Source organism: Bufo bufo, chromosome 8, assembly GCF_905171765.1.
Source record: "Bufo bufo chromosome 8, aBufBuf1.1, whole genome shotgun sequence".
NCBI lineage: Eukaryota > Metazoa > Chordata > Amphibia > Anura > Bufonidae > Bufo > Bufo bufo.
The window spans coordinates 130,275,817-130,293,396 of NC_053396.1; the positions used below are offsets into that span (position 1 = coordinate 130,275,817).

At 42.2% G+C, this 17,580-nt stretch overlaps 1 protein-coding gene across 1 annotated transcript in view; it reads left to right on the forward strand.

Annotated features, from left to right (window-relative positions):
• The window catches only part of LOC120977577 (putative bifunctional UDP-N-acetylglucosamine transferase and deubiquitinase ALG13), a 104,606-nt gene that overhangs the window by 55,800 nt on the left and 31,226 nt on the right, over positions 1 to 17,580 (forward strand). The window contains exons 13-20 of the mRNA XM_040405575.1: positions 21 to 73; positions 148 to 230; positions 1,300 to 1,413; positions 2,465 to 2,621; positions 4,013 to 4,139; positions 5,690 to 5,722; positions 13,689 to 13,744; positions 16,900 to 16,968. Coding sequence (XP_040261509.1) covers positions 21 to 73; positions 148 to 230; positions 1,300 to 1,413; positions 2,465 to 2,621; positions 4,013 to 4,139; positions 5,690 to 5,722; positions 13,689 to 13,744; positions 16,900 to 16,968 — 692 coding nt within the window. The remainder of the gene's footprint in view (positions 1 to 20; positions 74 to 147; positions 231 to 1,299; positions 1,414 to 2,464; positions 2,622 to 4,012; positions 4,140 to 5,689; positions 5,723 to 13,688; positions 13,745 to 16,899; positions 16,969 to 17,580) is intronic.

Sequence of the window (17,580 nt, forward strand, 5' to 3'; positions counted from 1 at the left end):
ATTTTTTATTTCCGCTTTAGAGCTCGACTTCAAATCTAGGAAGAGGCTGTTCAAGAAAGTATGTACAAAGGGAGTTACTGGGATGATTAGTGGGGTTGTCCTCTTGCCACTGGAGTGAAGTATTTTTTTTTTTTCCTCTTGATCCAGACAGCAGCTAGTCTTGCGTCATATGAACACTTCAGGCCTCCCCTATCTCCACATCGTCAAAGCCGTAGCTTTGGAATCCCAAAGTACGTACTACAAATTAACTATTAAAACAGTTATTGTATGGTATACATGATATAGTTACGAGAGATTATCTGATGAATGTATTTTGAAAAGAAAAGTGTAAAATATATTCTCTATCAGATAAATGTAACATAACATGGCTTAAAGGCTATGTGCATCTTTGGGAGTAAATTATTATTATTATTATTATTATTTTATTGCATTGTACTCATTTTGAGCTAAAAATATATTTTTTTAATTGGTCTTTATTAAAAATGTTTTTTTTTGTACAGCACCCTTTGGATTTTCTGTCTTGTCCATCAGACCAGGAGCAGACTAACTCCTTATCTCTGCTCTATGACCTAAACACTTATTATAGCTCAGTTCTTATCTTACTGATAAGAATAAGGCTTAAATAAGTGTTTATGACCTCTTAATAGTTCAGAGATGTGGTTTATTAAATTACCTACATAAGGTGAAACTACCAGTCACACGGCTAGAAAAACTGTTAACCCTTTGTGACAAAACAGCAATATTTTTAATAGAATTTTTTTTTGCCAAAAATGAGTAACATGCAATCGTAAAAAAAATGCCACCGAAGGTGTACATAGCCTTTAAACAAGATCATACTATGTTATCCCTTTTGACTCTTCTACAGTCCTTTCTATATTGTGTGAATTTCTACTTAAAAAAAAAACTAATATTCAGCTCCCGTTTCCATTCATTTCTGTGTGTAAGCTAGTTTCTACTTCCTGGCTCCACTTGGCACACAGGAAATGGCCCCTTGGCTAATCACTGACTGCATCGGTAACTTTGCCTTAGTCTGACCGGCTAAGTAGTGATTTACTTTGTGTGGAGTCTCAGCAGGGGGCCGGAAAGTGTCAGAACTGGAATCAATAGAGTATAATTTTCTTTTTTTTTTATGCCATTCTGGCTTGTGTTTTTTTTTTTTTTTTTTTTTTTTAAATAAAGCAGCCAGCTGGACAAACCTTTAGAAGTACCTTCTTCCTTAATGTCAATACAGTGTCTCTTCAACACCTTACGATTAGTTTTCTGTATAAGAAAACAAATCCATATGTTTTTATCATAAATGTCTTTGCCTCGATCTATTAACAGACATACCATTATGAGTCCAGAGATTCAATTTTATCACAGTCCTGGGAAGAGGTGCTACCAAAGCTTTGACAACTATTCCTACAGAACTAGGTAAGTATATGCATGCAACGTGTAGACCAGTGAACTTACCTCTACATGTTTCCCAAGCACTGCTGTCTTTTTCTAACGAATTAAGATACAAGTCACAATTGCATGAGAAGTTGCAAAAATCCTATAAGATGCATTGAACATCTTTTTGCTTTACACTAGAGTCAAATATTGCATTCTGCATTTGGCTGAAACAGTTCACTTGGCATACATGAAGTGTGTTATTTAAAGGGGTTGCCTGGAATTTGTATATTGATGGCTTATCCTCAGGCTATCTGATTGGTGCGGGTCCAACTCTCAGCACCCCCACCTATCAGCTGTTTGAGGAGATCTCGGAGCACCATTGAGTGCTGCGGCCTCCACAGCTTGCCAAGAACAGCATCTTACATTGTATAGAAGTTATGCTTGGTATTGCACCTCGCGCCCATCCATATGAATGGAACTGAGCTGTGCCTAGGCCATGTGACTCAACGGTGATTGTTCAGTTTATCAACGGGATAGCCAGAAGTTGCACCCCCACTGATCAGATATTGATGCCCAATCCTGAGTTTGGGCCATCAATTTAACAATCCTTAACAAACCCTTTAATCATTTCAAAGAATCATTTTCCATGTGTCCAATGGATGTCTTACTTATACCACCCTAGTTCCCATGGTGGTACTTCTGTTCTGGTGTGATACTTACAAATGAAGATGGACTATTCATTATTGCTTATGTAATGGTTGCTGTGACACTGCAGGAGTCACTACTTTGCAGCCGAGCTCTTTTTTGCATCTAGACATTTCCACAGTTTGCAATTGGTGAGGGAAGACCTATGATATCCATATCAGTCCCCGAAGATTTCAATATATACCACGTTCTTTTGATATAATTGTTTTCTTATGAAAAATTACATGGGTGTATACTTGATATGTTTTTGGGCTCCGTATTTTGAGGATGTCTATATAAATTTACATAAATGCACAAAAAAGCAAAGTTTCCCTAATATATTGTGTCAAATATACATGCAGAAAAAAATGTGCTTCATATTGTGTTTTCCATGTTTTTTCTGCAGGTCCTACACACGGAGTAGAAGGCAGATGCCTTACGTAAATAAAGAGTGTCAGTTTGGGTTTGTGTCGGATAGAGATGACGAGCAACGAGGCCTGGAAGAAACTATAACATATTATGAAATTGAGGAGGGAGATGAACCACCTTTCCCTCCTTTATCTGTAAGCATCTCCTTCTGTTTGAGGATGGATTTATGTTTCTACTGAAGTAGTAGTCGAAGAATTTTAGGAGATTTAGCCTCTAAACCCAGTATGTGCCCAGTCAACCAAAAACAAAGGCAGGTAGTCTACTCCTGAGCATCCTAAAACCCACAAATGTGCAAGGGTCTACTATCATTGGACAAAGAACAGTCTAGTCTAATCACCCTGATACCAATCTTATTTCCTGGGACAGTATCAAATGTGTATCCTTCTTCAAGTGGTGTAAACATCCATGTCCTTAATAGGGTACTTTCACACTAGTGTTATTCTTTTCCGGCATTGAGTTTCGTCCTAGGGGCTTAATACCTGAAAATAACTGTTTTATCCTAATGCATTCTGAATGTAGAGCAATCCGTTCAGGATGTCTTCAGTTCAGCCTTTTTGACTTTTCAGGACGGAGATAATACCGCAGCATGCTTCGGTTTTATCTCAGTCCAAAATTCACTTGCCGTAATGCATTTATGCCGGATCCGGCCTGAGTGTTTCGGCAAAACAGATCCGGCATTGCAGTCTGCGGATGCTCAGACCGCAAAAAATGTGGAAAAAAATTACGGATCAGTTTTTCCGGATGACACCGTAGAGATGGATCCGGCATTTCAATGCATTTGTCAGACTGATTAGGATCCTGATCCGTCTGACAAATGCCATCTGTTTGCATAAGTTTTGACTGATCCGGCAGGCAGTTCCAGCGATGGAACTGCCTGCCGGAATCCTCTGCCGCAATTGTGAAAGTACCCAAATATATATCAATATAATATAGTCCGCACAAGGCTTGTGTGTAGATGTAGTTTATTGGATTTAGAAATTAGCTAATTTTATGAAAATTTACACACAAATCATAACTGTTTGACACAGCCTACTTACATTAAGGGTTGCAGTGTGACAATGTGTTATCAACCATTGCACTGAAGCATACCTACAGGTATAAGGCTACTTTCACACTAGCTTTTCTCTTTTCCGGTATTGAGATCCGGCAGAGGATCTCGGTACTGGAGAAAAAAGCTTCCGTTTTGTCTCCATTCATTATCAAAACGTAACTGAACAGAATGGAATGCTCCTAAATGCATTCTGTTCCGTTTGGTTGCGTTCCTATATCTGAGAGCAAACCGCAGCAGCATGACCCACAATGTAAGTCAATAGGGACGGATCCGTTTTCTCTTATACGATATGCTATGTTAAAGATAATACAACCAGATCCGTTCATAACAGATGCAGATGGTTGTATTATCAGTAACAGAAGCGATTTTGCTTATCCCTGTCGGATCAAGCAAAAACGCAAGTGTGAAAGTAGCCTAAAGTAGTTTGTTTAATCTAGTTTTTTTTCTTCAAAAATGTATGGATCTGTTTTCCAGAATCCAGGAAGTCAAATGGTTCCCACTCCAGCCTTTTGGGTTGCAAGGAGCAGTCCTGGCCCCATTGGTACAGTCAAGCAAAATTTGAATTCATCAGAAGAAGATATTGATGAACCAAGTGATAATGGTATTTTTTTTCTTTTTTTTTTCTTAACTGTGTAGGGCCAAAAAACATATCCTTTTGGATATGCCATAAATGTGGGAGATGAGACTACTTCTTTATAATACATTTTTATTTGTATAGCAGACACCCCTTGGTTATTTCAATCTTAAGGCTCCTATATGCTGCTAAATTAAGCAGACAATTGTCGGGAGGGAAGTGTTCCTTCCCGAAAATCACCTGCTAGTCAGTGGAGGAGACCTATAATGCCATCACTCGTCCCTGTATCGAATAATTGCTTAGACTGCACGATCTAATGCCGTCAAACAATGTTTTAGGTGTCCGCACAAATGATCCTATTTCCTGATGAATGAGCTCTTTGCTCATTCATTGGGTAATTTCCAGCACCTCTACTCTGGCAGATCACTAACAAGCGTTCATAATCTGTCTGAACATCTGATAGTGTAAAGGAGCCCTTACTGAGGCCCGGCGCTCTGGTCGGAAAATGGCCAGATGTCATAATTAGCCACTTTAGGTCTTTATCATCAGGCTTACAATAAGACTGGAATGAACAAGATGTCGGTGTATATTGTTTAGTAACAGTGTATAAAGTGGCTTTGTGCTGATTCTAGCAGTTACGGAGAATTAAAGATACAATGGTCAACCCCTGTTAAAGGTTCACTGAGCTTTCCTTAAATTTCTCATGTCATGGCAACATCAAAGATAATGATTAGTGTTGAGCGAAGCAAGCTTCGGATGCTTCAGTCAAAACTTTAGAATAATGCTGTACAGAAATCTGTCTCCATGCACTATTAAATTGTATGGACTCCGATGAGCTGAAGTTAGTTATTCACGAAGTCGCACATGACTTTGATTTTTATTTTACGCAGTACTAGTCCGAACCTGAGCAGAGTTCGGTTTCAAGTTTTAAAGTGGGTTTCCACTTTAAAAATAAGTTAGTAACTTCGGTTCATCGGAGCCCATACATTCTAATACTGTACAGAGGCAAATCTCCATACAGTATTCTGAAGTTTTGAACAAAGCTACTTCAGATGAATCATCCAAAGCTCTCTTCCCTCAACACTAGTACTGATCATTGGAGGTCTGACCACTGATCGCTAGAATAAGAGCTTGCCTATCGCACTGTCCTCACTGAAGGATAGTGAATTGAGACAAGCCAATAGACTCTCTATTGAGTCTGTCTCCTGCAGCAAGGAGAGAGCATGCTATAGAAGTGCTTCGCTCTTCTCATTCTAGTGATTTAGTGGAGGGTCTCGGCACTCGGACCCCACCAATAAAACCCTTTTGATATATTTTTGACATATCAAAAGATCTTTGAAAGCTCAGTAACCCTTCAGGACCCTATCCTGCTAAGGCCTTGCCTGAAACATTGAGTAGACCAAAGTAGGCAAGACAAAATATGTTTACTGCAACTTTGTGATCAATAGTAGGCTGTAAGCACATAAGCTTCTTCTATGGGTGGCTGTAAGTAGCCCAAACATGGTGAGTGAAATTACTTCAAACTCAACAGTTTGTGATTATATTGTTAAATAACAGTTCTTATGTATTTTCTGCAGGAGAGTATCATGGAGACTTCATGTATAGTTCAGGTTAGTGAAATCTGTTCATGAAAAATAAATCTAAAACGCACACAATCGCACTATTCACTTCAATGGAACCAGCTCTATATTTCCTCCTGTCTATTGAACTTGAAACTGAGAAGTTATCCACCTCCTTTCTCACAAACCTGTTACTGACTGCAGAAAGAGGCTTCCTCCATTACTGTGTCTGCAGTAAGAGGCCATGACCTACTGACTTGTGGCACCCGGGGCCCGTAAGACCAGGAATGCAATGCTCCACACACTTTATGAAGTCTGAGCCATCTGGCAAGTGAAAATTAATCGTAAATTAAGACCTCTGTTAGAGAATCCAGCAGACTGACTAATGGTGTGGGCTAGAGTATTTATTTTCTAAGTTTAGTGTTTTTAGTCCGTACATGTACGGCGCTAGCTACTGTGGCTTAAATACCAGCGCTGACCGTGGCATGTGTGACGTGTGGAGAGGGAGGGAGCACCCATCTGGTCCCTGCGCTGCTGTGACTGGGACCCGATGGCTTGGACGGCAGCCCGATGCCTTCCCAGGGAATTGTGGCTGCCATCCGTGTCAGCCTGTGAGATCCAGCCCCCTGGATCTCACAGGCAGGAAGGCTGTAAGTGTATTACACTGGTAATACACTTACAGCCAATGTATTATAATACAGAAGTATTGTAATGCATTCTACAGGGGATCAGACCCCAGAGTGAAACAAAAAATAGTGAAAAAAAGTAAAAAAATAAAAGTAATAGCTTTACAAAAAATTTTACGTTTCAAGTAAAAAAAAAGCATCCTTTTAAAAAATAAAAAATAAAATTGTGAATAGGGAGAAAAAAAAAGAAAAGTAGACATATTGGGCATCACTGTGTCCGTATCGAACGGCTCTATAAAAATATCACATGATCCACCCCGTCAGGTGAACGCCGTAAAAAAAATAAAGTGCCAAAAAAGCCATTTTCTTTTTTGCGTATGACCGTACCCCTGGAGAGACCACCACCGCCTCCTCAGGACAGGAAACTGGAACCAGAACAGCCTTTTAAAGGCGGGATCATCCCTTCTATCTCCAGTTCTGTTTCCTGTCCTAAGGGGCAGGAGGGAATAGGATCCGCTGGAAAAATCAATGGAAAAGAGCTGCGGGGGCCCCGGCTATTGAAATAGTGTGTGGAGGGTTACCCCGTGCGGCGTAAGTGTCCTCTAGGAGCCGCTGCTATCCTTACACATTCCGTCCTCCTTCCTGGTTCCTGAGAGGGTCTTGACCTTCCTGGGCTCCTGCGAACTTCTGCGGCTGTGTTCGCATGTTTGGCCGCTGGCCTGCGTGATCTGCCGGTTTGTTCAGCCTTTACGTCCGGGTTGCGGTGGGAGGAAGCGGACGCTGCGGACTGGAAGGGGAGGGATGCTGGCAAGCACGCACCGATTTGAAAAGCATAGCCGGCTCACTGCCATGCGGGGTGGAAAAATGTGGCAGTTCCTCCATTCAGGCTGTGTTGGCTGTATGAAACGTGCCGCAGGCTCAGCGAGCTGAACCCACTAAGACCACCAATGATACATCGGTACCATGGTGGGGTAAGAGGGGTTATACCCCAGCATATATTTATCCTAATGCTTTTATAGGGTCATTTCTTGTTGCCTAGGTTTCAAAGGAGTCTTCTAGGAAGACCTCCAGAGTAAAGGAAAAGGGATGTGGTGTGTGTAAGAAGAAACTTCCTTTTGCCTGGGCAAAATCCCTATGTCAGGGGTGTATGAGCAAGTTAGTGGAGGAGGAAGCTCCATCTTTTATGGGCAGCATTAAACAGATGATATGTGAAGAGGTTAAGGAGTCGGTTAACTGTCTGATAAAGCACCGCCCCAGTACTTCCACAGCTGCTGCTAAAGACTCCCCCTCCAGTGACCGTAATATACTTTCTGGTCTGGAAAAGGAGTGAGGGTCATCAGACGAGTCTTCTGAAGACGAGGCTGCAGGGAGAACACTTTTTCATGTGGAGAATACTAACTCCCTAGTAAAGGCGGTTAGGGCTACTATGGGTTGGATGATCAGAGGCCACAGAATTCAGTCCAGGACTCTGTTTGAGGGGTTAGCTCCCAAGAAGAAAAAGGTGTTTGTGCATAAGAACATTCAGGAAGTGGTTGCCAGAGAATGGAAAAGACCGGATAGGAAGTTTTTCGTCCCTTCGGTGAAGCAAAAGTATCCGTTTGAGGAGTTGTCTGCCCCCTGGGAAAGGGGCTCAAAGCTTGATGCCCCAGTAGCAAAAATGTCCAAGAAAGCCGCACTCCCCTTTGAGGACATGGGTTCGCTCAAAGACCCAATGGATAGAGCAGAGGTTTATTTAAAGGGATTCTGTCATGACATTTTAGGCCTATAACCTAAACGTATGGCCAGGTCCGTCCAAATAGCATGAATCTGAAACTGTACTTATTAAATGTGCCTGTGGATCTATTAGCACATAATACAGGTTTTTATAAACCTGTCATTCACCTACCTAAGGTGCCCAAGGGGACATCGCTTCATACAGGGTGCCCGGCTGCAGCCATCTCCGTCTCGTGCCCAGCGCCGCCTTCCCAGTTGAAATCGCTGCCTTCCTCACCTCAGCCCCCGCCTCCGGACGATTGCAGTTACTGTCTTCCTTCCCTACTATAAGTAATGCCTTGGATTTCTTAGCTGACACTTCTGCGGATACCTTAAGATTTTCCGCTAGGACTTTCGCCTTATCCAACTCTGCCCGGCGGGCTATTTGGTTGAAAAGCTGGAATGGGAATGCTAGTTCCAAGGCAAAACTTTGTGTTATCCCTTGTCAAAGAGTTTTTATTTGGATCTGTCCTTGACGATAGTGTTGCAGCTAACGATTATTTGAATAATCGGGAAAAAGACCAAAATGACAAAAAAAAGGGGTTTATATGATTTTACTCGAAAAATTATGTTCAAAGGCCATATTAAAACAAATTGTGGGTGGCACTGTTATGGGGGATCTGTTGATAGCACTGTTATGGGGAGGGGGGGGGGGAATCTGTGGATGGCACTGTATAGCATCTTATGCTATATGTCATCCACAGATCCCCCCCCCCTCCCCATAACAGTGCCATCCACAGATCCCCCCCCCTCCCCATAACAGTGCCATCCACAGATCCCCCCCCCTCCCCATAACAGTGCCATCCACAGATCCTCCCCATAACAGTGCCATCCACAAATCCCCCCCCCCCCATAACAGTGCCATCCACAGACCCCCCCCCCCCCCATAACAGTGCCATCCACAGATCCCCCCCCACCCCATAACAGTGCCATCCACAGACCCCCCCCCATAACAGTGCCATCCACAGATCCCCCCCCCCTCCCCATAACAGTGCCACCGTTATTTGGATAAACAAACTTTTATAATATGCAAATGAGCCTCTAGGAGCGGGGGGGAGTTGCACCTGCTCCTAGAGGCTCCATTCACTTACCTCTTTCCACGCCTTTCTACACTTGATTGACAGGGCCAGGCCAGCGTTGGTCTCCTGTCTGTCGGGGAAATCTCGTGCCTGCGCCGTCCCATTCAGTGCAGGCGCAGTGAGGGAAGGACATTTGCCGGCAGCTGGCTTCCTCACTGCGCCTGCGCTGAATACGTCGCAGTGAGGAAGAAGGCTGCCGGCGAACGTCCTTCCCTTCTCAGGCACGAAATTTTCCCGACAGATAGGAGACCAATGCTGGCCTGGCACTTTCAATCAAGTATAGAAGGGCGTGGAAAGAGGTAAGCGAACAGAGCCTCTAGGATCATGTGATCATGTGCAATGCACCCCCCCCCCTTCCCCCCGGGCTCCTAGAGGCTCATTTGCATATTATGTAAGTTCTTTTTTCTAAATAACGGTGGCACATAGTGACATAAAACTAATATAGTTATGTTCAGCCATGGGACTAATATGCTAATGTCAGCCAGGTTAATACCAATTTTTCTGATGACAGAAACCCTTTAAGCGCCTTATTTGAGTTTAAAGGGCTTCTGTCACCCCCAAAACCCTTTTTTTGGGGGGGGGGGCTTGTTAAAATCGTTATTTAACGACAATTCCCTATATAGGGATCTTACCTCTTGTCTTTGGCTTCTTTTCATTAAAAAACGATCTTTTAAAATATGCTAATCACTTCACTACCAGCAAGTAGGGCGTCTACTTGCTGGTAGCTGCCGCAAAAAACCGCCCCCTCCTCTTGTTGATTGACGGGGCCAGCAGTGCTCTCCTCCGGCTAGCCCTGGCAGCATTTCAGAAAATCCCTTTTAAGTTAGCGGAATATCCTTGGATCAGGAGGTTTATAACAGCAGTGTCTGTTATCCCCGGTCTGTAAAAATAGAATCCCACCCTGGGATTTAAATGTGATCTTTTCCTGTCTCCCTTCAAACCCTTTCAAGCCTATTGATAAAATCTCCCCAAAGTTCCTCTCCCTTAAGCTTGCTTTCCTCCTGGCTATTACTTCGGCTAGAAGAGTAAGTGAGATTTCTGCTCTCTCGATTGACCCTCCCTATTTGGTGATCCTGGAAGATCAGGTAGTGATTTCTCCTGATCCTTCTTTTTTTACCAAAAGTCTCTTCATGGTTTCACCGTTCTCAGGAGATAGTGTTACCATCCTTTAGATGCTTCCCCTAAAAATAAAAAGGAATCGGAGTACCATTGTCTCGATGTTAAGAGATGCATTTTGCAATATCTATAGGTCACTCAGCCTTGGAGATCCTCCTCACTTCTGCTGATTTTGTTTCCGGGAGCATGGAAGGGATCTTCTCACACTATTGCTAGGTAGATTAGACAAGCCATTTCCTTATCTTACTCTTCTAAGGGGATTGTTCGACCCTCAGGGTTTGGGGCTCACTCTGAGGTCTGTCTCCACGTCTTGGGCAGAGAGAGCTTCTGCCTCTATAGAGCAGATTTGTAAGGCAGCTACCTGGAGCTCTCCACATATGTTTTTTTTTTAGATACTATAGACTACAGTTACCTTCTATTGAAGGTCTTGCCTTTGGTCAGAAAGTTCTTCAGGCTGTGGTCCCACCCTAGACAATTTCTTGCCTATTCTCCTGGGGTGCTGTCATAGGCTAAAAAGAAAGATTGTAATTGGGTTTCTTTGAGCCTATGACAGCACCCGGCTAATTCCCAACCCTATATAAAATTTTCATAGAGGAGTGTATGTATGTATTTCTGGACACCTTGCCTCACGAAAAAGTGTAATACCAAGCGATCAAAAAGTCTTATGTACCTCAAAATGGTACCAATCAAACCGTAATCTCATCCCGCAAAAAATGAAAACCAATGGCAACCGTAAACCAATCCATCAAAATCTTCGCTGCAAAAGCCTTATGGTGCTCCTTCTGTTCTGAATCCTGCCATGTGCCCCTACAGCAGTTTACCACCACATATAGTGTGTTGACATATTTAGGAGAAAATGGGGAAACAAATTATGGGGTGCTTTTTCTCCTGTTACCCTTTGTGAAAATGAAAAATTTGGGACTAAAGCAACATTTTATTGGAAGAAATTAAACTTTTCATTTTCAGTGTTTCCAAATTCCGTAAAGCGCTTAGGGGGTCAAAGTGCTCAGTATCCCCCCCCCCCCCCCCAATATATTCTTTAAGGGGTTTAGTTTGCAAAATGGGGTCACTTTTTTGAAGGTTTCCAGTGTAGGGTTACATCAGGGTTTCTTCAAATACAAAATGGTGCCTAAAAAACATTCTAGCGAAATCTGTCTCCAAAATCCATATGGTGCTGCTTTCCTTCTGACTACATGTGCCCATAGAGCATTAAAAATCTACCAAAAAAAGTTTTTAAGTCTCTCCTCCATTTTCCTTTAATTCTTGTGGAATACTTCAAGGGTTAACAAAGTATGTAACATCAGTTTAGAATAATTTTGAGGGGTGTAGCTTCTATAATTAGGTAATTTATGGATGGTTTCCATTACGTAAGCCCCTCAAAATCACTTTATAACTGAATTGGTGCTTTAAAAAATGGTTTTGGAAATTTTGGTGAAAAATTGCTTCCAAAATTCAAAGCCTTCTAATGTCCTAAAAAAATAAAATGACATTTACAAAATTATGCCAATATAAAGCAGGCATAGGGGGAATGTTGATTGATAACTATTTTATGAGGTATTACTATCTATCTTAGGCCTCTTGCACACGACCGTATGTATTGTTTGCCCAATTCCTTGGGGGACACAGGAAACCTTGGGTATAGCTCAAACTCCCTAGGAGGCGTGACACTAAGTGAAAACTGTTAAGCCCCTCCTCCAGCAGCTATACCCTTAGCCTGGAGAGAGAGACTACCAGTTTTTGCTTAGTGTCCAAGGAAAAAAACGGATACGTAAAAAATACGGATGACGTCCGTGTGCAATCTGTGTTTTGCTGAACGGAACAACTGGCCCCTAATAGTACAGTACTATCCTTGTCTGTTATGTAGACAATAATAGAAGTTCTATCTTCTTTTAGCCGAACGGAAATACGGAATGCATGTACCTTGTGTGTTTTTTTTTTTGCAGACCCATTGAAATGGATCCGTAAAAAAACTGAATGGACATGGAAAGAAAATACGTTCATGTGCAAGGGGCCTTAAAAGTAGAGAAATTCAAATTTAGAAAATTGTGAATTTTTCAAAATTTTTGGTAAATTTTGGATTATTTGTTAATTAAAGGTGAAATATATTGGCTCAAATTTATCCCTGTCATGAAGTACAATGATTCACAAGAAAACTATCTCAGAATGGCTTGGATAAGTAAAAATGTTTCAAAGTTATTACCACATAAATTGACGCATGTCAGATTTGCAAAAATCGGCCTGGGATTTAAGATGAAAAGTGGCTTGGTAGTGAAAGGGTTAAAGGTGGTGTGCTAAGTTAATAACTTTCTGCTTATCCACAGGGAGTCGGTTTCCCCTGAATAAATAAAGCACACAACAAGGGCTGCTCTATTCTTTATGTATCGGAGTGCAGAGTTATTAACTTGGTTTTACCAAGTTAAAGGAAACCTGTAATAAGTAGGCCCCCAAAATGCCACCAACCTGTTATTAAGGATGTTCACAGTGGTGCTTTCTATAATTGGAGATCTATGTTAAGGTCAATTATTTTCACACGTATTGTGCATTAGTATTTTGTGCCAACACCAGTGACACAACACAGCAAGAGTATAATTTAAATACTTGCACGTCTTCTGTGATTTGCAGTCCCCAAATTACTGTGAAAGTGACCTAATGCAGGAGAAGAACTTGAGCCACTAAATTCAGATGACCTGAAAGGAGGCAGTGTATAAATAGCTGCTCTTCACAAGTCACACCTGGTGGTCCCCCACCTGGTTTGTTTTGTTGTCCCGCAGGCCTACTCCAGTGCAGCAGGGTCCTTCTGGACTCTGCTTCATCTGTGAACTGTGCATGAGCTGGATCATGTGGCCTGTGGGATGACCATGATGTGTGTGGGCCTAAAAACAGGATCCATACTGGTCTTGCTACTTTCACAAGCGAAGTAAATGGAAACTATATACATGCATCATTTTTGTAAAAGTTTGGGTCTATAGGAATATACAGCATATATAAACTGGCTAGTTGCTGCAATGCACTGTAATGTGTAAACCTGTTTTAGGCTTTCACACTTGCGCTTTCCCTTTCTGCTATTGAGATCAGTCGTAGGATCTCAATGGTGGGGGACGCTTCTATTTTGTCCCCCCGTTCATTGTCAGCGTTTTTCTGTCCGCAATGTGGTGCGGAGTGAGATGGACCCGTCATGACTCAAATGTCGTTTTCTCAGACATAATAGAAAAACTGATCTGCCCCCCATTGACTTACAATGGTGTTCATGACTGATCCATCAAGGGTATTTTAAAGATAAATCAACCGAATCCGTTCATAACTGATGCAGCCGGTTGTATTATCATGACGGAAACCTTTTTGCTGAACCCTGACGGATCCAGCAAAAACGCTGGTGTGAAAGTACTCTTATTTGAATTAGCTTGCATTACTGTTCACTTTTTCTTGATCTCCGTTTGTCCCCAGATGGTGCATTTGAGAATACGTCTTTGTATAGTACAACAGAGTCCACTCAGAATATGGTAATTATATGTTTACTCCTTTATGGTTTGTGCTCATATGCACATTATCATTTATTGATTTGCACCTCATTTATAGCAAAGTTTGAGGCTCTTTGAACCTTAATTCTTTGTTTTCTAAATTATGGGAGTTCTTGTACACTGCTCAAAAAAATAAAGGGAACACAAAAATAACACATCCTAGATCTGAGTTTATTAAATATTATTCTGAAATACTTTGTTCTTTACATAGTTGAATGTGCTGACAACAAAATAACACACAAATTAAAAATGGAAATCAAATTTTTCAGCCCATGGAGGTCTAGATTTGGAGTCACACTCAAAATTAAAGTGGAAAAACACACTACAGGCTGATCCAACTTTGATGTAATGTCCTTAAAACAAGTCAAAATGAGGCTCAGTAGGGTGTGTGGCCTCCACGTGCCTGTATGACCTCCCTACAACGCCTGTGCATGCTCCTGATGAGGTGGCGGACAGTCTCCTGAGGGATCTCCTCCCAGACCTGGACTAAAGCATCTGCCAACTCCTGGACAGTCTGTGGTGCAACGTGACGTTGGTGGATAGAGCGAGACATGATGTCCCAGATGTGCTCAATTGGATTCAGGTCTGGGGAACGGGCGGGCCAGTCCATAGCATCAATGCCTTCGTCTTGCAGGAACTGCTGACACACTCCAGCCACATGAGGTCTAGCATTGTCTTGCATTAGGAGGAACCCAGGGCCAACCGCACCAGCATATGGTCTCACAAGGGGTCTGAGGATCTCATCTCGGTACCTAATGGCAGTCAGGCTACCTCTGGCGAGCACATGGAGGGCTGTGCGGCCCTCCAAAAAAATGCCACCCCACACCATTACTTACCCAATGCCAAACCGGTCATGCTGGAGGATGTTTCAGGCAGCAGAACGTTCTCCGCGGCGTCTCCAGACTGTCACGTCTGTCACATGTGCTCAGTGTGAACCTGCTTTCATCTGTGAAGAGCACAGGGCGCCAGTAGCGAATTTGCCAAACGTCCTGCACGGTGTTGGGCTGTAAGCACAACCCCCACCTGTGGACGTCGGGCCCTCATATCACCCTCATGGAGTCTGTTTCTGACCGTTTGAGCAGACACATGCACATTTGTGGCCTGCTGGAGGTCATTTTGTAGGGCTCTGGCAGTGCTCCTCCTGTTCCTCCTTGCACAAAGGCGGAGGTAGCGGTCCTGCTGCTGGGTTGTTGCCCTCCTGCGGCCTCCTCCATGTCTACTGGCCTGTCTCCTGGTAGCGCCTTCATATGCTCTGGACACCATGCTGACAGACACAGCAAACCTTCTTGCCACAGCTCGCATTGATGTGCCATCCTGGATAAGCTGCACTACCTGAGCCACTTGTGTGGGTTGTAGACTCAGTCTCATGCTACCACTAGAGTGAAAGCACCGCCAGCATTCAAAAGTGACCAAAACATCAGCCAGGAAGCATAGGAACTGAGAAGTGGTCTGTGGTTACCACCTGCAGAACCACTCCTTTATTGGGGGGGTCTTGCTAATTGCCTATAATTTCCACCTGTTGTCTATCCCATTTGCACAACAGCATGTGAAATTGATTGTCACTCAGTGTTGCTTCCTAAGTGGACAGTTTGATTTCACAGAAGTGTGATTGACTTGGAGTTACATTGTGTTGTTTAAGTGTTCCCTTTTTTTTTTTTGAGCAGTGTATATATTTATATTTATTTTTTTATATTAAATCCTTCTTTAACCATTCCTTGCACCAAATTGTAACTGTTGTTGGTGCTCACTTGCTTCATATTCTTATATAGAATTGATGGACATTCCATTTGCAGACCTTTCTGGCATGACATTTAAAATTGTATTGGATGTTTCTTTGCAAAACTGTCAATTTATCCATGTTAATATTTTCTGTTACAAAACTGTGCTTAAACAGTATAGCATCTAGTTTGTGTCACGTGCCAGATGTGGCCCAAATCTTTTTTTTCTTTTGAGGACTGTCTCCATTTCACTATCCCTTTTCTGTATTAGGATGTAATTATACTTTGTATGGTCTTGGAGCAGTTATTGTAGCACAGCTGAAAACCACATGGCAAAATCTTCGTGTTTTTACTGCAGATTGAAACTGGTTTGGTGCTAAAAACTGCAGCACGCCCACATCATGTGACTACACCTTTGACATTGCAGGGAAGCTGTGCATTCCCACAATCACATAGACTGGGTAGAGAGAGGAGAGACCCACAGCCTGGGGTTGGAATCACACATTCTTCAACATCAGTGACTCTGCACAAGTACAAGAGATCCCTCAACAGCAGTAGAAGGACAAGTAGTACACAAATCAAACTGTGCTGATACATGAGGCAGTGATAGCAGCAGCATCCTGGACACACAGACCTCACATTCAGCATGAATTACTGGGAGGGACACCTCCACATAAGAAACATATGCAACTATGAGCAGGTTGCAAACTGCTTATCCTGCAGGGATTTGAAAATTAATGAAAGAATGATTGCAGCCTGAAACCTAGTAGTTGCCTTGATTTACAAGGTTGCATTAAAAGTGGTTATTTGCATTTCAAAGGTTTCTATAGCTTATAATGGTGTATAATTACTCTGCAGTAATGGAAAGTTCAGGGAGTATTGACATGTGGCATCATCATTATTGCAAGATCACTGCAAAAAACATTTTAGTTTTAAGTATTGATGACCTAGCCTTAGGATAGACCATTAATATCAGAATGATGGGGGTCTGACAGTTGTTTGAAGGGACTGTGGTATATCGGGTACATTGTTTAGCACTTGAATGGGACTAGGCTGCCGAAAGGCAATGTGACTGATTAATATGACAGCTGATCGCCAGTGGTGCCAAGAGTTGACCCCCCCAAGAAATTGCCTTTTATTGTAGGACCTCCAGAGAATCTGCTAGTCCTCTGAAATAAAAATGGTGCTCAATTATATCAGGCTTTTATTCTGTGTGTTTTGTTGGTATTGGTGATGTTATAGAAGACTTGTTTAATTTGAAAATGTCTCTGGTTTTGACATCTTTGTGTTTTTTTATTTATTTTTGTTCTTACCATCTCAGCCGTCTTCACACTTGAATATATGTAGTTAACTTTATACCACTTTGATATATATGCTGTTTTTCCCGTTTGCTAATATCAGTTCATGAAACTATTGCAGTCTCTGCAGGATGAAGTCTCGCGTGCTGTGCCTACTCAAGATGATGTTTCTTATAAGTTCACGGAACAGGTGAAATTGGTTTTCTTCTTTCATAAAACTATTACTGTCTTGGAGCTAAATGAAGGATGATGCTAATACATATTCTATAAAGCTGTGGTGATCATCAAAACATTTTCTTCCTTATAATTGGCCTAAATTTACTTGCGAGTGCACCTAGATTTTGGCGTAAAATTATGCCAAAAAGAGGTGCAGTTTGGCGCGTCTAGATTTAGAGTCTCTGTGCCTAGTCGAAAGGGGCCTTAACAAGAAAGGAGGACCTGGCTTCATGATGATGTGGAGTGGTCTAGGATGTGACTTTTTGCGACTAAGTTGCTCCATAATTTTGGCTTAAAACCCTGTCTCAAAGTAAGGCAGCCAATAGTTTTGTATAATTATACAAAAGTGCACCACATTTATCATCCAGCCTGGGCAACTGTGAGAAATCTGGAGCAACTTTATGCCATCTACATTATTAGCAAATATACCTTTTTTTTAACTACCTACAGTGGGGTAGTTTTTACACAAGATTTCTGGAACACGTCAGTTGGAAAAAAGTGTGTGGACAGGAGCATGCCCCAGGTTCATTTTGTCAATGTGCAGGTTGAATTTAATAGTACATTGACTTTGGTAAGAGGTTAAAAT